The sequence below is a fragment of the Chroicocephalus ridibundus genome, chromosome 7 (assembly GCF_963924245.1).
Source record: "Chroicocephalus ridibundus chromosome 7, bChrRid1.1, whole genome shotgun sequence".
NCBI classification, from domain to species: Eukaryota; Metazoa; Chordata; class Aves; order Charadriiformes; family Laridae; genus Chroicocephalus; species Chroicocephalus ridibundus.
This window is the reverse complement of record NC_086290.1, coordinates 5,283,246-5,300,263: the sequence shown is the minus strand read 5'-3', so window position 1 is coordinate 5,300,263 and position 17,018 is coordinate 5,283,246. Positions and strand designations below refer to the sequence as shown.

General features: G+C 41.7%; 1 protein-coding gene across 4 annotated transcripts in view; it reads left to right on the top strand.

Moving 5' to 3' along the window:
• The first annotated feature begins 1,384 nt into the window (after positions 1-1,384).
• The window catches only part of KYNU (kynureninase), a 66,854-nt gene continuing 51,220 nt past the window's right edge, over positions 1,385-17,018 (top strand). For 2 of the 4 annotated variants that reach the window (XM_063342058.1, XM_063342055.1), the window contains exons 1-3: positions 4,425-4,579; positions 9,269-9,458; positions 15,000-15,120. In XM_063342058.1, coding sequence (XP_063198128.1) covers positions 9,290-9,458; positions 15,000-15,120 — 290 coding nt within the window. In that variant the 5' untranslated portion in view covers positions 4,425-4,579; positions 9,269-9,289. Of the gene's footprint in view, positions 1,404-3,754; positions 3,900-4,424; positions 4,580-9,268; positions 9,459-14,999; positions 15,121-17,018 lie in introns of those variants that run through there. The other 2 variants (XM_063342057.1, XM_063342056.1) reach the window with 2 other exon arrangements.

Sequence of the window (17,018 nt, the reverse complement as noted above, 5' to 3'; positions counted from 1 at the left end):
CCCTCTGTTTGGTAAAAATGGCTTGAAAAGTCCTCGCTGTCCGAAGCAAACATTAACACCAAATATTTCACTAGAGGGGGGAAAAAAAGGTTCTTATCCTTTCCAAAACATTAAGACATTCCTTATAGCAAGGGGCTTTTAAAACATATATGTATGTGCATTCCACCTGGAAACGCAGCTGAGAGCATTGGAAGAACCGTCGTCTTTTATTAGTAGCAGCTAACTTGGAGGGAGACAAGGAAGTTTCATCTATTCAAAATATGTTCTCTTGCTGCTGCAGCTACCATGGAGTTATCAAAGCCAGGGGGAGTTACTGTTCTTGTTTTTCTTTACGTGGAAATCACTTGACCCCGATTCCCTTATTGTCCCTCTCTGGGTATTACTATTATTAGCGCAGCGGTGGAATATTTCTCCCTAAATGTTACTGCAGAAAAGTAAATAATTTCTTATTTCTATTTTTTTCCCCTTCATAAAGACTCTACTTTAAGAATAGCTTTTAAAGGACAAATGCTGTGTTTAAAGACTCAGAAAGAAATGAAAATGATAACTGACACAGAGCATGAAGAAAAACAATATTAGGAGCAGGTCACAAACCCCATATGTATTTTAGGAGGTGTGCCTAACCGCCCAGCCGGAAAGAAAGTAGGGAAAAGTGCTTCAGACAAGAAGAAGATTTCAGCAGCTCGCTTTGGCCACCCAAAAGGCAGCCAACAATTTAGCAGGAGCTACTAATAACTACTTTATAAATAAAAAAAACCAAAAAAACCAACCCTGGATTATAGTTGTAGGGAATTAACTCTCTATAAGGTGCAGATAAATGGACTAAGTAATTTTGTTTCAGTTTTAACCAGAAGACCAAAAGTCAGAATCACCCAACCAGAGTGATCCACTGCTGCAGATAGGCCAAATATCCATGTTTCCTTCAAATCACTTCAGAAGCAAAATATAACCCTCTAGGGTGTGGGAGGGCGGAGAAGATGGTAAGCGAGAGCAGGTGTAGGGCATCCTGATCAAGTAGGCTTTAAATGCAGCCTGAGGAAAGAAATTAGCCTTTTCAGGCAGAGTAGGGGTGTTGATAGGGTGGGAAGAAAGTGATAAGAAAGTTGGCGTAGCAAGCTCAGTGGAAAGAAGACCAAAGGTTTTATGCTGTTGTTTACCAAGTTGTTGCTGTCAGGCCTGAGGTGAAATGCATGGTGCTATCATAAGGTACAGATGGCATGCTTTAAAAAATAGCTGTGGGGCTTGCCTTATAAATACAGGCAGCCGTAGTTTTTCTAAGCAGATGTGCACCGAGCAGAGCTCTGTGCTGCTCTCAGACACATCGTTGCCTTGCTCCTACTTTTCAGACTGTGGAAACCCCAGTGTGTTCCTGCCTGAGGGTCTTCCAGGCCATCTCATCCTGGGTAAGACCTGCCTTTTTCTGTTAAAGAGAATCCTTCTTTGTTTACTGGATCATTTTACTCTCTTGACAGTAAGAGCGCTCTGGGCTAGCAGTGCCAATGCAAGCCTTCATGACCTGATGGACCAAGTGTCCTTGGCATCCCATCTGGCATGGGGTGGGTGTGCTTCAGGGCACTCTTGGTTTTTTCTTGTTGTCACATGTCTTGAGAAGAAGACATAACGTCTTGTCAAATTAATTTATTACAAGTTTTATCGGTGTTCCTGTGGAAAAGCTTGCAGACTTTCTTTCAGTCAAGGGACAAGGCTCCCATGACAAGGGCTCAAATGTGCTCTGGTGAGCCTGGGGCTGGCGGTGACGGATGGCAGGTGGGTACGGCAAATGGTGAGGGTGAAGGATGGGAGGAAGAGGTATCAGCGCGCTCGTGGATGTGTCTGGCTTAACCTGGTTAAGCACCTCTGAATGAGCTGGGGAAGCTGTTGGTAGGAGAAATGTGTTTTCCTGTCAGCCCCTTAATTCCTTCTCTGCCCCATGTATCTCCATAGAACCCTCAGACCTGCAGAGCTCATCTTCTCACAAAGCCGTAAATCCTTATTTTTTTTTATTATTTTTCTTTTCTGTTTTGCTTTTTCCCCCTTCTCTAAACTGTCTGTCAAATGCCACTGCCTTCCCATCACTCTCCTAACAGCTTCTTTGAGAGGGTGACGGCAGGGCTGCGCTCTGTTGCATTTTCTGCCTTCTCTCTGCCACATCAGCCAGTGCCTGCTGGGGCTTGGGCAATCTCGTGTGGCCTCACTCCCTTGTACATTGGTCTCACCATGACTTGCTGTGGCTCCTTCTTTTCGTCCTCTTCTCTGGTCACTTTGCAACATCACAGGAGAAATAAAAGACAGACCATGAGATTAGCTCTCCAGCTAAAAAAAATTGCCAAGGGGATATGTTTGCTGATTTTTTGAGCCTTGCATTTAAGGGCAAAGGTTTTTGGTTTTGTCTTTATTTTTTATTCAATCCATCTGAAGAGTTGAGAAGAATAGCTGGGAAGAAGGGGTCAATATTCCTGCTCTCGTGAAAGTCTACCAGCACCTGGCCTTTGCCAGCACAGCTGCTTTCCCACCACTGTTGACAATCAAGGGTAAAACTCGAGACGCTTTTTCAAAGGAAAATGCAGTGGGAAAATCTTCACTCTGGTGTTCGTATACTTTTATTTCCAAGGGCAAATTGAAAAGCCGCGGTGTATTTCAGCTTGGTTTGACCTAAGTGGCCAAGTAAACAAGAAATAATACCCTTGTGGGGCGAGTTTGACATCGGATCCCTCTTGCTTCAGTAAATGAAATGCCTCAACTTCCTGCTTCTCTTTCTTGGCCCAAGTTCCTGGGGGTACAAAGTTTCTTGAGCAGCAGTCCAGTTGTCTTGCTGGTGGAGTAAACAGGACAAGTTAGTGGGAAGTCCAAAAAAGCATTTAACAGAATGAAACGGATACTGCAAGAACTGATGGATAGAGGTTAGCTTTATTTTGGCTCAATATTAAGTGCTTGATGTGGTTGCTTTGTTGTTTTTGTCTAGCAAAGACGACAAAATGTTACAGTTCAAGAGTATCATATATATTGGTGCTTAGTGAAAATGGAAATCCAGATAATAAACAAGCATTACTGCTGGGGTCTGTGTATGCACAACGCCAGGATGGAGTTGTATTTCTAAATTACATTGTTAGTCCACAACCCTTTGCCCTTATAGCTCTCCTCACTGTTTTGTTTTGGGGTTGGGTTTTCTTGATGTGTTGTTTTGGTTTTTCCCCCACCCTGAAAATTCAGAGGCCGAATAGAGAGAAACTATTTTTGTTGCTTCCAGACAACAATGTTCTAACTATGTGTAGCAATGCGTGTCGTTCAAGCTTGAAGGGGGGCGTTTGGGCTTGAGATAACCTTTACAGAGAATAAAAGAGAGATACCAACTCTGTTTTTCACCAATTTCGCCTCTAATTCTTCTGTTTTCCACCCTGGCAAACCCATGTGCCATGTAAATTCCCACCACTCCCTCTGCCATGTTACTGTGAACGTTGACTTCTAGCTATTATGCTATTGATCTGCTCCTTCACTAAAGTGAAAGAGTTTGGTTTAAAACCATTTTCATTACAACTGTGTGTCTATTCTTGTGCCTGGACGGGAGAAAGGTGCCACTTTAATTTAATTAGAGCTTTAAATTTTGCCGTGGTGACAAGGGGGGGGGGGGGGGGGGGGGGAGAAAAAATATGTATACACCTAGTTTTTGGTTAACTCTCAGAAGTCATGTGCTTGGTCGCTGTGCAGGTCAGAGTCTGGAGGAGCAGGCACGTGACTGTGGCTGTTTTCTTCATGCAACGCTGAGTATTTGCACAAGAATTTCATCATCCTCGCAGGAACGGCTGCCAACCGCAGGGTAACGTGGTTTTGCTGTGGAGGTGAAAAGATGAGCTTTAATACGGAAAGTTACTTTTAACACCAAAACACTTCTTGACGTGAAGGTCAATATGTGCCTAAATTACTTGAGTAACGGAGTTGATTGTTATTCCTCTCTGTCACATTCCCTTGCTGCAGCTGTGACACTCTGCTGTGCGACTTATTTAATGATACAGTTGTGTTTGCTGCTGCGTGTCTGTTGTTGGGCATGCTACGAATATTTAGATTTTTCTTTCTCTGCAGTTCTGTAATTTAAGCAAATGCACTGAAGTGTGTTTAACCTGAAGCGATCTAGAATGTGTGTTGCTTTGGGCTGTGCTTTTTTTTTTTAGGGACTTCCCTCTGCAAAACTATATTCACAAAAGAAAGTTCCTTCATGTAAAGGTGGCAAGAAGGATCAGCCTTTACACGTTGTGCGTTTCTGTAGTTTTTCTTTTGTTTGTTTTTTAAAACAACTTCAATCCACGGTGCTATTGGTGCTTTCAGTGGGTGTATTTTGACAGCGTGGACCTATACGGCAAACTTGGGCGCTTACACGCGTGCACTCCCCCAGTTTTCCTTCCAAAGAGTCCGTTTGGACGCTAACCTGGAAATGTCAAAGGTCTTGTGGGCTGAGCTGCATTTAGCAACCCGGTAAACAGCTAAAGTGCAGGACATGCTATTCCCATGATATACTCTTTTTCTCTGAGCTTTTTAAGTAGGGACTCATTGTGTGCCTGTCAGCACTGTGCTGGGTAGAAAGACTGTGAGTAATATCTTGGAATATTTAAAGAAAATGCTTAAGGGGGGCGAGGGGACTGCTTTTAATAAAGACATCAAGATACAATTACAGACAAAATTTATCTCTATAAAAATATCATAAGTGGACCTAAAAATAGGACAAATTATCATTCTTATAATTAAGCCTAATGGACCTTCCTGTGTAAGTTTGATAAGACGACTTGCTCATATTTGCACTTTTTTTTTTCCTATTTAGTCAGTAAATTATGCATAAAGGACAAAACAGAAATAATTGCCCAGACATTCGCGTTGCTTGTGTCTGACTAATTCTCGCCCATTGTCTTTTATTGTTTTAAAATGGGGGATGAAGTCGTGGGGCTGATATCTGCGCTAATAAAATACGTCATAATGCCTGTTTTCTAAGTTTGAGTTGTGTATGCGTTTTTTGAAGATGGAAGATTGCCAGCGCTCATTTGTGAGTTTTTTTTACACTGAATCAGTATTCAGTAGAGGCAAATTCTGTGGAAAAAGTCAAAAGAGCAAAGAAAGTGGGGAAAAAAAAATAAAAATAAATGCTGACTTCATGTTGTCTATGTCTATTAAGTCAGTCAAACAGTGTAACGAAGTTTCTAGGAAAGGAAAAAAAACACCTGAATGTTTTTTTTCAGAGTAGGTGTTGGGGGCAAGTTGTTTCTCTTAAAATGTTGATTATTTCTACTCTAAGTATTTATTATGTATGTTGATTCTCTTTACTTTAAGTTGTATGAAAAAAAATCCTGATAAGGAACCCCTTTTATCAAGATGGGAATTCTGTTTTGCATTGATGTGCCTGAATTTTAATTTGAAGAGGGTACAGAATACAGTTTTCAGTTAAATTAAGGTAATTGGATGGAATAAAGGTGTGCTGTATTTTCTCTACATACAGAAAATAACAATGATTCATGAATTACTGTAAACTAATTGCATGGGACTCTGTACTGCAGCAATTAGGAAATGCAATAATGTTGGTCAGAGTGGAAAAAAAAAAAGGGGGGGGGAGAAACCCGAGCAGTTCTGGGGTTCCCTCTTTAGGAGGTCTAATTCCCCATTCAAAGGACAAAAGTACTTTCTTATTCTGGTCTCAAATTGGATCTCTGGGATTTCATTCCTCAATAGGATTTTGATTGATTTTATTATAGTAGTTTTATCTTATTTCATAATGTTTGTATTAAATCAGATACCTCTGAGCACTTAATCATTTTTAGCTTCTAGATCTTTGTATTTAATATTATATTTGCTGTCAAAATTTAATATAAATAAGAATCACAATAAACGTAAGCCATTGATCAGATGCAGCAAGCTACAGCAATGACAGGGGACCAAAAGCCTGATCCAGAAATCTTTGTAATGGAGACACCTGTTGACTTCAGTAGGTTTTGGGTCAGGCCTCAAATGGAAACAAATCCCATCTATGCTTGCCAGACAGGTCAGTGGATGACCTGAAATATGATAGCCATTAATCCACTGTAATATCTATGTATCCTTACTGAAAAAATGGTTCTAAGACAGACAAATGGTAGGATGCTCCACTGTGTTCATATGGTGTAAAGCAGAGAGTCTACAGACCAGATGAGAGAGATCTGGTGTATAAAACTAAACTGTCCTTCAGGCACCCTTATTATCCATCTCCTGGTCATAAATTGCAGGGGAATTAGGTGGCATTGCCTGTGTGGACCCCAGGAGATAAATGTTGGAGGCTCCTAAACCTTCCTCATAGGCTGTATCCAGGAGAGGACATAGGTGACAGCAATACTAATGCTGCATAGTCCCCCTCCTAGGGACCAGGGGAGCTGAGCATCACTGTCAAATATCCCTAACTCAAGGGAGTCATCTGTTTAAAGAGATTAAAAGGCTTTCTCCCTTACTTCAGGAGCTATGTCACTGGGGAGCAAAAAAAATCCAGGCATTAACTTGAGTGGGAAGGAGATTGACTGTGCAGAAAAGACTACAGACTGCCATGTGGTCCTTTTATCTGGAAGGAGAGAGTCAGGGAGACTTGAATCCAGCCCATTCTCCAAGGATTGTTTCCATAATTTGCATTAAATACTCATTATTGAAGAGAGAGGACTATATCTTGATTACGCGAGTATGTGCTGGACAGACTCTGATAATGCCTATGGGATCTGGCCTCCCATGCTAGTGCTGTAAATCACAGAAATAAGCCTTTGGAAGCAAAAAGTAGTTTCACTTTCCAAGTGCTGATCCCAGTTTTGCTTGAAAATAAACCCTGACTTACTGATTAAGCCCATGGGTTCTTAAAATCTGTAACTTGAAGTGAAAGTTAAGTTACATTACAGTGTCTTTAAACTCTAATGAGGTGCCAGTATTAGTGATGGCCAGTGTCTGTGAACCTATCTTGCCTTTCTAGATGTTTCTCAACATCTGCTGGAGGAAATAAAGATCTCTACACATCTTCCCTGATGACTGCCAAATAGGTCCAGAAGGTCAATGCTTTTCTGACCTGCAGAAGAGCAGAGACCTCCTTACCCATACCCCACCAGAAGAGCTGGCAGAGGCAAGGTCTTGGACCTGCTGCTCAATTGTAGAGGAAGGAACTGAGAAGGGGTTCCCTGGGGAATAGGGAGCCTGGTCACATCTCCCTCAGGGCTTTCATCGGGTTGGCAACTCTTTGGGAGGTGGCTGGTTGGGTGTATTGATTCCAGCCAGCTCAGCCTCTTTAGCATCACACCCAACTACTTGTCCAGGTGTAGCCCTCTGCCTCTGAGAAGCCTAGAAAAACACTCTGAGAACCAAGATGTTCAAATATCTTTTTTCAACCATTTCTTTTCTTTTTACCAACTCAGGGATGATTAGGATGAATGAGTGGGAATGATAAATTTGATGACAATGAGGAGGTGTGAACAACCTGTGGGGAGACAGCACAAAAATAAGATCTCTCCAGTACCTCCCGGGAGAAGGTGAACATTAGCTAAATGAAAACTGCTATCTTAAAGAGCTCTACTGGCTTTTTTTTTTTTTTTTTAACTCTACACGCTGGTGGGAGAGGAAAAATTGCTACTGTGTAAGATATCACGTCTGGAGGGGAAAAAGAAAATGTTCTCATCATAAACTAAATGATAGCAAATTAAACCAGGTAACTAGCATCATGCTGGCCATTTGGCTAGAGTATAAACGGGTTCGGATTAATTGGCACTAATAAGGCCGTGCTATTTTGGGGTTTATATTTAAATACCAACTGTTATCTCTCCCGTGTGTGTTGATGAAGCTCCTCTGTAGGGTCTTCAGGGATTGGCATAAAACATTGATAAAAAACATAATCTGCATTTATGCATTTACACCAAAAAGAATAAAGAAAAATGTGTCATAAGGGATTTAATGTAAAAAAAAATCTATAACCCACAATATGCCATCACACTGACTCTCAGAAATCCTCTTCTAGAAAAACCCAAGCTAGGTGAAGTGACAATGAATGTAATGCTCAGCTGGCTACAACCCGTATAATCATCTGTTGTTCTCTCCACAGCTTGTTTCTGGATAACTGTAATATACTATTGGCTTTAAGAAAAGAGAGCCGGTATTTCTGGAGGATACGTACTCAGAGAAAAAGCCATATTCTCTGGTGGCTGTGTGCTGCACGTTGTGTGCTAAACTGTCCTATTTCTACCTATGTCCTAGAGTTTTTCTGTTGCACCAGAAACTCTTCAGGATGTTAAAAAAGCAGAGGTTATTGTGTGGTTTAACTATACAGTTCCCTAAACTGGGGAAACCACCAGACACCTCAATGAGCCTCTCGACTGCCTTCTGCGACAGAACGCAGCAGGCAGCACTGGCCAAGTTTTGCCCTAAGGTACAGAGTACGTGTCATAAATTTTCCTTGCCAATAGATCTGTAAAGCCAAGTGCACAACTGCTGTCTCGAGCACAACCGTGTCTCTCAGCATTACAGTTACAGGACTGTTCTTCTTACAAAGATCAATGAGCTCGTAAATTTTGCAGTTAAAGTTTTGGATATTCCGTTAGAAACTACGGTCTGTCGTGTTTGCGGCTTGACTCGGGCTTCTCTCCCTTCCCAGGGTAAATGGAACCAAAACACCAGGATATTCATTGTAGCTAGAAGGAAATATTAATTCAAGATCCTGGTTTTGAAAGCCACGTTTCTAACGATGTTTTTGTCTGCCATCTGCATCCTGCCTGCTCTGCCCTCGTACGTGAGCACGGCTGTACACAAACACCCCCTTCCTATTTTTAAGAAAGAAAAGCTGAAAGAGGCTGAGTGATGCGTAGCCTGGAAGAAAAAAAAAAAAAAAAAGAAAGAAAAACTTCAGCGTAGCTGTGCACCTGCTATTTTTAGGAGCACAGACTGCAGAAACAATAATGCTGCCTCTGGCTTTGAGAGCTCAAAATTGTGAATGACGCTTCAGCGTTTGTAACTGCCATCGGTCTGGTGGAAGAACTTAGAAGCTGCTGATATAACTTAAAAAGGGCAGAACATCATATGTATGGTGGGGGGGGAAGCTTTTGGGGGTCACAGCAATGTGTTGCCTTGGAAATACTTCAACTGATCAATTTTACCATTCTATCCAAATACTTCACTTTTAAAAAGCTTTAAATCAAGTAAGTTTGGGTCTTGAATGATGCAGTTTTAGTGGCTGCTTATCAGTTATTTGTGAATATGCATGCTGCAGAAGGTAAACTGTGGCATTTTTCATTTTAAGGTGCAATTGAATGACCTGAAAATGGATCCATCTTCTCCTGTGTTACCAGCAACCATTTTAGAGCAAACTGCCTTGCGGCTGGGCTGCAGTCCCACAGACAAGAAACTTGCTTTTCGCTTAGACCAAGAAGATGAGTTAAAGCATCTTCGTGAATGTTTCTGTATCCCAAAAGTCAAGGATCTACCTTCAAGTGAGAATTATAATTATGGTGGGGGAGTGGGGAGGGGGGCGGGGAAAGGGGGGGCTTCACATCTTCTGTATGTGTTTGTCACAAATCTTTGGAAATCATTGTCACTTATGAGATAATTGAGCAATTGCAGTCATATCTGAGCACAGAATGTCCCTGTTGTTGCTAAATCAATCCATCAGCTTATTCTAGCACCAAAAGCTTTATGCTCTCATTCCCATCCCGAATAAAATGCGAGGATCCAGTACTTAGATGGTGCTTATGCTGTCAGTCAGCTGCTTTGAACAATATAGCGACTGATTGAAAATTATAGGCAGAAGCATTTCTGTCTAATGGTTTGAAACGGCAACGTCGCTTACGATAGCTCAGAGCAGTTGCTTCCGTGGTATAATATAGTATTATCTGTCTAGTTACAATTATTTTAGTTAATGAAAGAAATGGTACATGTATTATATTAACATTTATGCCTTATTGCTGGGAGATGATATTCTTCCTGAGGCCAGATGGAAGGCTGTGCCTTAGAACAAATAATTGATCTGAGCAAATAATTCATAACGAAATCTTTTATTTGAAGATCTTTCCCACTTCCCTCATGAATTGCCTACAAATAGATAACTGCACGTGGCTTCAAAGTAGCCACGCGCAACGGTTCTCGAAATTTTTCTGCTTCGACCCCGGTCTGTAGGTTTGTTTGAGGATCCTGTGGCATGCCTGGGCATGGGGAGGCCCTGGTGTGCAGGCAGGGAGGCAAGGAGGGCCGTGCGGGAGGGTTGGCGAGCTGAGGGGGAAGCGTTTGCTTTGGGTGAGGGCTCCCAGCCCAGCGAAAACACAAAACATTTCCATGGGGTTTTTTTGTACCCACCCCTGCTGCTGTGTCTGGCCAAAATCATGCAGGGAAAACCTGGTGGAAGCACCCACCTGTGGAGGCAGCATGGTGCCGGGCTCTTCTCGTGCTTCCCAAGCCCTGCCTGGGTTTGTTTTCAGCTCGTGTGTCAAGTACAGGGGGAGGAAAAGCTGTGCCTGCTCTGCAGGTCCTGGTCATCCCACGTTGGAAGCTGAAGAGATGGCACGTTATCTCCTTAGATGGTGAACGTATATAGCCATAGTCATTCTCCTTTCCTGCCTTGGCAGAAAGCATCTGTTAAAAAGTTTAAATGGAAAAAAAAAAGTCATAGAACTGTCTTGTAAAATGTTTTCATTTTCTAATAAACGCAGGTTCAATTTTCTGCAGATATTTTTCTGAAAAGAACAGTACTGTTAGTACATTGGCCAAATTATTTCCAGTAAAGATTTGTGGTAGAAAATAGTATCAATTGTCTAAGTTCCTGGACATATTTTGAAACTATCTTTGTCTTCAGTATCTTCCTGCCTGGCGAAGATGAATGTTGGGAATGCAGTCTGCTCATGTCCTTAGGACATGGGGACGATAAATCTTAGTTCTCTATGTACCGATGGTATTGACTTATCTTTCCTCACATTTACATCCTTGAGTTTTGCTATTTATATTATTCAGAGCAGAACTGGACACTTTACAAATATTTAAACTAGGTGCTTCCTCCGCACGGAGGAGGTGTTCTCGGTTTGTCTGCCAAGAAGTCTTTTTTTTTTTTTTTTTCTTTTTTTGCCTGGTCGCTTAAGAGGGTTTCCTAAACCCCATCTGTTTGTTGGGGTGTGACTACTCTGTGCTCAGAGCCACTTCAGCTGCCACCGTGCTGCTGCAAAACGTCCCTCTGAAGCTGGGAAGATGCTGGAAGGCAGCTCATGTGGCCATTGTGCTTCCGCTCTTCATCTGGCTGCGCTATTGAAATTCAGCTCGAGCAGGGCACCTGAACTGCAGCCGTGTCTCTGACTGCAGCAGGTGAAATGTCTCTCAAGAATATGAAAGGTCCCCTTTCAGTGTAGTGTCTCAGCAGCTTCACTCTTCTGAGAAGCGCATAGAGGTTTTGACACCCCTGTGACGGTTTTCACTGCTTCCTTTACAACATCCGTTATTGTTTGTTGATCAATTACCATAATATTTTGACTCAAAGACTGATGATATGTTGTGGTTCCCCCCCTCCCGCCCCCCAGTTACTTTAACATTTAGTCCTGAGATATATATATATATGGATATCTGTGGGTATATATGTTTTAGTGATGATATGCAGCCTACAAAGCAGTACCAGTTGAACAGCACACAGAACCTATCATTCTTGTGTTCCCAAATTGAGGGGTTTTCTCCCCTCCCCTCTCTCCCCTGTCTCTCTTTTCTGTGCTTCATCTGTCATCAGGAACAGCTTCCCTGCTGAAAAACAGCAGGGATGTAAATATATATATATATTTATTTATTTTTACATTATGTGTCTGTACCATAGAGACAGACCTCCCATGACATTTATCTGAGCACAGGAGCGGATCGTAGATAACGTGCTTCTGAAGATAAATGTCATTACAGATATTAGCCATCAAATATTCTTTATATATTTACATAAAACGTTACAATGAGGTTTTAAAACGAAGCCTTGCAAGAAGCAGATGAGAACATCCATAGGAGACAGCTGTAAGATAACGTACATAAAAATATGTAGAAAGTCATTATAATAGTTTCATTTAGTTATCAACTTATAAACTGTCACAGCTGTTTATTTGTTGTATCGACCAAGTGGAAGCCACGAGCACACTAACTCCCTGGCAAATCTTTGAGTTTTTAAGTGTAAAACGTAAGAGATGAGGCTCAGGTGAGCAAATAGGAAAAGATGACAGCAGAAGATTTAGAGAAATGTTTGGATCTCTGAGCTCTCCTCCGAGCTGACAACAAAGTCTCTTTAACGCGTTTTCATGCACTGGGGGGATTTAGGAAGGACTGGATTGCAGTTGGCAGTCGGGCGCCAAATCACCAACCTGATTAAGGCTATGGCTCATGCTTTGTCATCTTGTAAAGGAATAGAGCATCATTTGGGTTTCTTGGGAATAAAGAGATGTCCCAGAGTGAAGGTGTTGAGCTATATTTCCCTGAAGAGATGGTTAAAGGTAGCGGTTAATCTTATAAATCTGGCTCTTTGTTTGAAAGGCTTGTGGGGGAGTATAGGAAGGTGTGAAAGAGGTGATCTTTTATCCTTCAACGAGGGATAGGGCTCAGATAATGTATAAACAGATTTAGTCCTTCGTTTCTGGCTAATAAAGACATTGTATTTTTCCCTTTCGTTTGGACTGAATATTTCTGAAAATAAACTTGCTTTTTCTTTGAGGTTTAACAGGTATAGAAATACATCTTTAATGTAGAAGAATGGGTATATTTAGTATGCAAAATAATGTACATTGTTAGATCTGACTAGTTTGCATGGTTCTGAGTAGGTGTGAGAATAATTTATAATGTAACTAATTAATCTTAATGTAAATTATTGTTCATGTATTATTTTATTTTTTTTTTTATTCAGGCTACTCTAAGGACAAATTTCAATAATTATCTCCTGTTTGGTTTGCATCGGCCTTTATTTCATCAGTGGTGCTTATTTCCTATTTGAGTATTTCAATATACATTGCGTGTCAACCACAGCTCTTCCAGAAATAAAAAGGGCTGATACTGTGAGAAATAAGGGTGGAGTAAGTTGGAGAAAGACAAGTGACAGTCTTAAGAAAACAAATGTGTTACTGTAAAGACTGCCATGGTGACCAAAGAAATGTTGGAGCACAACAGTGTACAGGTCAGGAGAAGTTGTGAAATGCCAAAAATGCTGCAAAAAACCCCCAAGCCTAGTTTGGGAAGCAGCAGTGCTCCGAAATGAGTCTTTAATGATCTCAGAGAGGGAGAAGCAAACAGCTTTTTGTGAAAAGGAAAAGAGTACAGCCCAAAACAGACTTGATAACATGCCAAAAAAAGAATATCCGAAGTAACAGGTGTAAAAGTAGAAAATTGTACTTTGTCAAAGGGGTAACGTCATCTCTCCCCAACAGTGACCCAAGAGGGGTTTTTATTTAGAAAGTACCGTGGTGCAAGAAAAGCTAACTTGCTTATAATTCCTTACCTGTTTTAATGCTGGATTGGAGTATATTGGGTAGGTTAAAGGTTGGACTTGATGATCTTAAAGGTCCCTTCCAACCTCAGCAATTCTATGATTCTATAAAGAGTATTAGTGAGACTGAGCTCCAAATTCTTGAGCAAAGATCCTGCTCTCTATTCCCAATGAGACATTATTGTTGTGTCTCTTGATAGGAAAAGAATTGTTAATAGAACCAATTTAGGAGCATGGATAATATTTATGCATCTCTGTTTTCATTCATATTAGAATAGAGATGAAAACCAGACGTATCTATAAAACAGATTAGGCTGAAATTGCTCTCTGACTTATGCTTTTTAAAAGCTTCTAAAGCTTTAATTAAGAAATTACCCAAGCTGTCTATACTTCTGAAAAATGTGTTTCTGGTGAAGTCCAATGAAGTTGGTAATTGTTAGTGCAAAAGGTAGTAAGAGACCTTTTCCAGGCATCTAATCTATTTTTCTACAGCCCTAACATAAATTTTTCACAGACAGAAGAGTAATCTTATAATTCGCTTCTAGCATGTGTCTTAACATATTCATTCATTTGATCTTTTTTTTTTCCTGAGGTATATCGACTGTGTTTACCAAAAATACAAGTAATGTTATCTTTTGAGGTATTGTAAGTATATGTGCAGATGAATGCAAATTGCATACTGCTTCTAGAAGGTCACCATAACTTGTCCCTCCAAGAATCTCTAACATAAGAAATAATAGAAAAAGACAATGTTTGGATTGATAGATGATGACATGGGGTAATTAGATTGTTCAGAACCTCACTAGAGCTATTATTTATAAATTTCTACCGCCTTGCTTTTCTCCTAATCATTGAAAGGATTTGTCAACATAGATTTCCTCCTCCTCCTCAGATGATGATGACATGAACTGCAGCCCACAATATATGCTGACAAGACAAGAACTTTTGAGACTGCGTTAAAATATTCTGTGCAATGACTACGTTTTTCTAAATAGCGATTCAATCACGCAGGGAGAACTTACATGAAAGAAACAGATTTACCTAGTCTTAACTTTTATTAAGTGCACAATTCAAGTAGTTTCACAACTCGGAGTAGGAATATATTGATGGTGGAAGAAAAGTGGATAGCCTGGTCGGGAAAACGCTCCCTCTTCACTCACTCTTGGTTACAGAATGGACAAAGTCAGTGCCCGTGGTGGCTTCCCACACAGCCCCAGAGACCTGGGGATTTAAGTGCTTCCTGAACTCACTTTAGCTCCAGAACAGGTGTAGATGGACCAGGCTGAAAATTTCAGGAGGACAAGGGGAATAGCTGCTTGCAGATCACCCGTCTGTCTTCCTCCTTCGATCCCTTTGGAGGGCCATCTGCATGGTGTCCCGGGAGGAAGGTCAGGATGTGGCACCTCCCTTCGCACGTGGGGACTGCGGTGTCCCAGGGAGATCCAGAGCAGGGAGAGCTCTGGGTGGTGGCAGGCATATGTGTCTCTGCACGTGTGCTGTCCCCCTGTGCTCGCTCCCATGTACATGTTGTTTCTGTGGTTTCCCTCCACAGCTGACCTGAGCCTGGTGGATGGAGAGGACAGCTGCATATACTTTGCAGGGAATTCTCTCGGGCTCCAGCCAAGAAAAGTTAAAACTTACTTGGATGAAGAACTGGACAAGTGGGCTCGAACGTGAGTACACCGCAGCGTATGCAACATGCTAACCTGTGCTTCAGATGAGCGCATCATTTTATTTTGGGATCTGCTTTGGGAATGCCAGAATAGAAGAATAGGGTGTTAAAACCACCACAGTCCAGGAGTAAAATTGCTTCAGTGTTTCCCTACCACTGTTTATATCTCCTTGAAAGATACGAGCAGTAAAACAGGCAAAGAGAAACTTCCAGCTGTGATAACCTGTGTTGCGCGTGGTGGCTCTGGTTCGCCTGGAGGACCTGCACGGTTTAACCATCCCCACCCCTTTGCTATGTGTTTTTACACACAAGACACGCAAACTCATTTGGTTACTGCTGCTTGCTGGTGAACATGATTCATTTTCAGGCCCTGTCGTTTTCTAATTAGTATTTTTAACTGCGTGTGATTCACCCTGCAGGCCTTGCAATGGGCAGTTCCCCTTGAAATAGCACTGAGCGCAGGTGGTGCTGCTGCCAGCGCTGGCAGGTTTTTGGCTCCGCTTAAACCAGGTCTCTGCCTGACAAGTTCATTTTATTTAGAAAGACGCAATTCCTGTCTTCTCAGGAGCATCTCAGTGAGGAGCTGGGGATGGATCACATGGAGCTGATGCAGGAGAGACAGGAGGACAAAAGCAGGACGTGTTTCAGCATTGCGGGAAAGGGATTTTGTCATCGTTTTCAGATATACAGGGGGGAAAAAAGTTTGTTGGGTTTTTTTATATATATTATTTTTTTTCCATGGAGAGTCAGTGCTTTGAGGTGTCCAGCACCTACCTGAGCAGCTGGAGCAGGAAAGGAAAAAGAGAAGTAAAGACCAGGGAGTTGAAGGCGGGAAAGGAAAATAACATCCATACGAGTGAGCGAGCTGGAGGAGAGATGAACGCTTTTATAGGGTGCAGGGTACGAGGGGAACAGCTGTGATTTCGTGGTGAGAGAGCTGAGAATATATGGGGAGACCAAAGTGGAAAAAATAGCTCTGCTAACTGGGCAGCCTTGTTTCAGTAGAAACAGTCTAGATGGAGGATTCCCAATGTAAATGTGAAAACTCTGTAGCTGCTGTTTCACTTGTTCCTATATGAATACTGTGGGTTACTAAAAATGGTTTACTGTTTCCTATTTATTACTTGTATTCTTGTAAGTGAGAAGAAGGTTGAGAATGAATGGGAATGAACGTGGACTTTGGGAAGCACTCGTTCCTCCTGGTTATTCATTCAGCACAGCGCGGCAGTTTCTCCAGTCGTTTGCAAAAAAATTGCAACTCTGCCCAATTCTGTATGATTATCGTACTTTATCAGGGAAACAGCTGAGCTCTTTCAAAAGGTAGAAGTCGGATAGCTCTCTTATCTGTTAGAGTGATGCACTGGGAGAGCAAACATATTTCGGCTCCTTCCCTGTACCTTTTCATTGGTTTACTTCCATTCTTATGTTTGTCTTTGCTACAGTGAAGGATTGTTGTGGGTTTTTATTTCCATGATTATAAAAACCTGAAAGAAAAGGGTGGGCAGCGTGTTCCTCTAGAAGATCAGAAGGGCCTTCAGTGGCTGTATCTAAGGGGGAAATATGGCTGAGCATGATTTTAAGCCATCAGGAGAGAGGGAGCCAATCTAGAAAGGCTGTTTGCCAGAAATACAGCTTGGTCTTAAATACCTTATCCAGAATAAATCAGAAAAGTTTTAAAAACCCACCCAACCAACCAAAGAAAAAAAAAAAAAAAAAAAAACAAAGAAAAACCCTACCCCAAATCCAAACTAAACCCAACAAAACCCCAGAACAAAATCCTGCTAGCTGCAGGTGTACCTACAGCAAGTGAGACAGTCAGGGTAAGGTCAAGCTGAATTTGAACAGAGCAATGTGTGCTTAAAGAAGTTGACGGGTGGGATTGGGTGCTGGGGGCTGCAA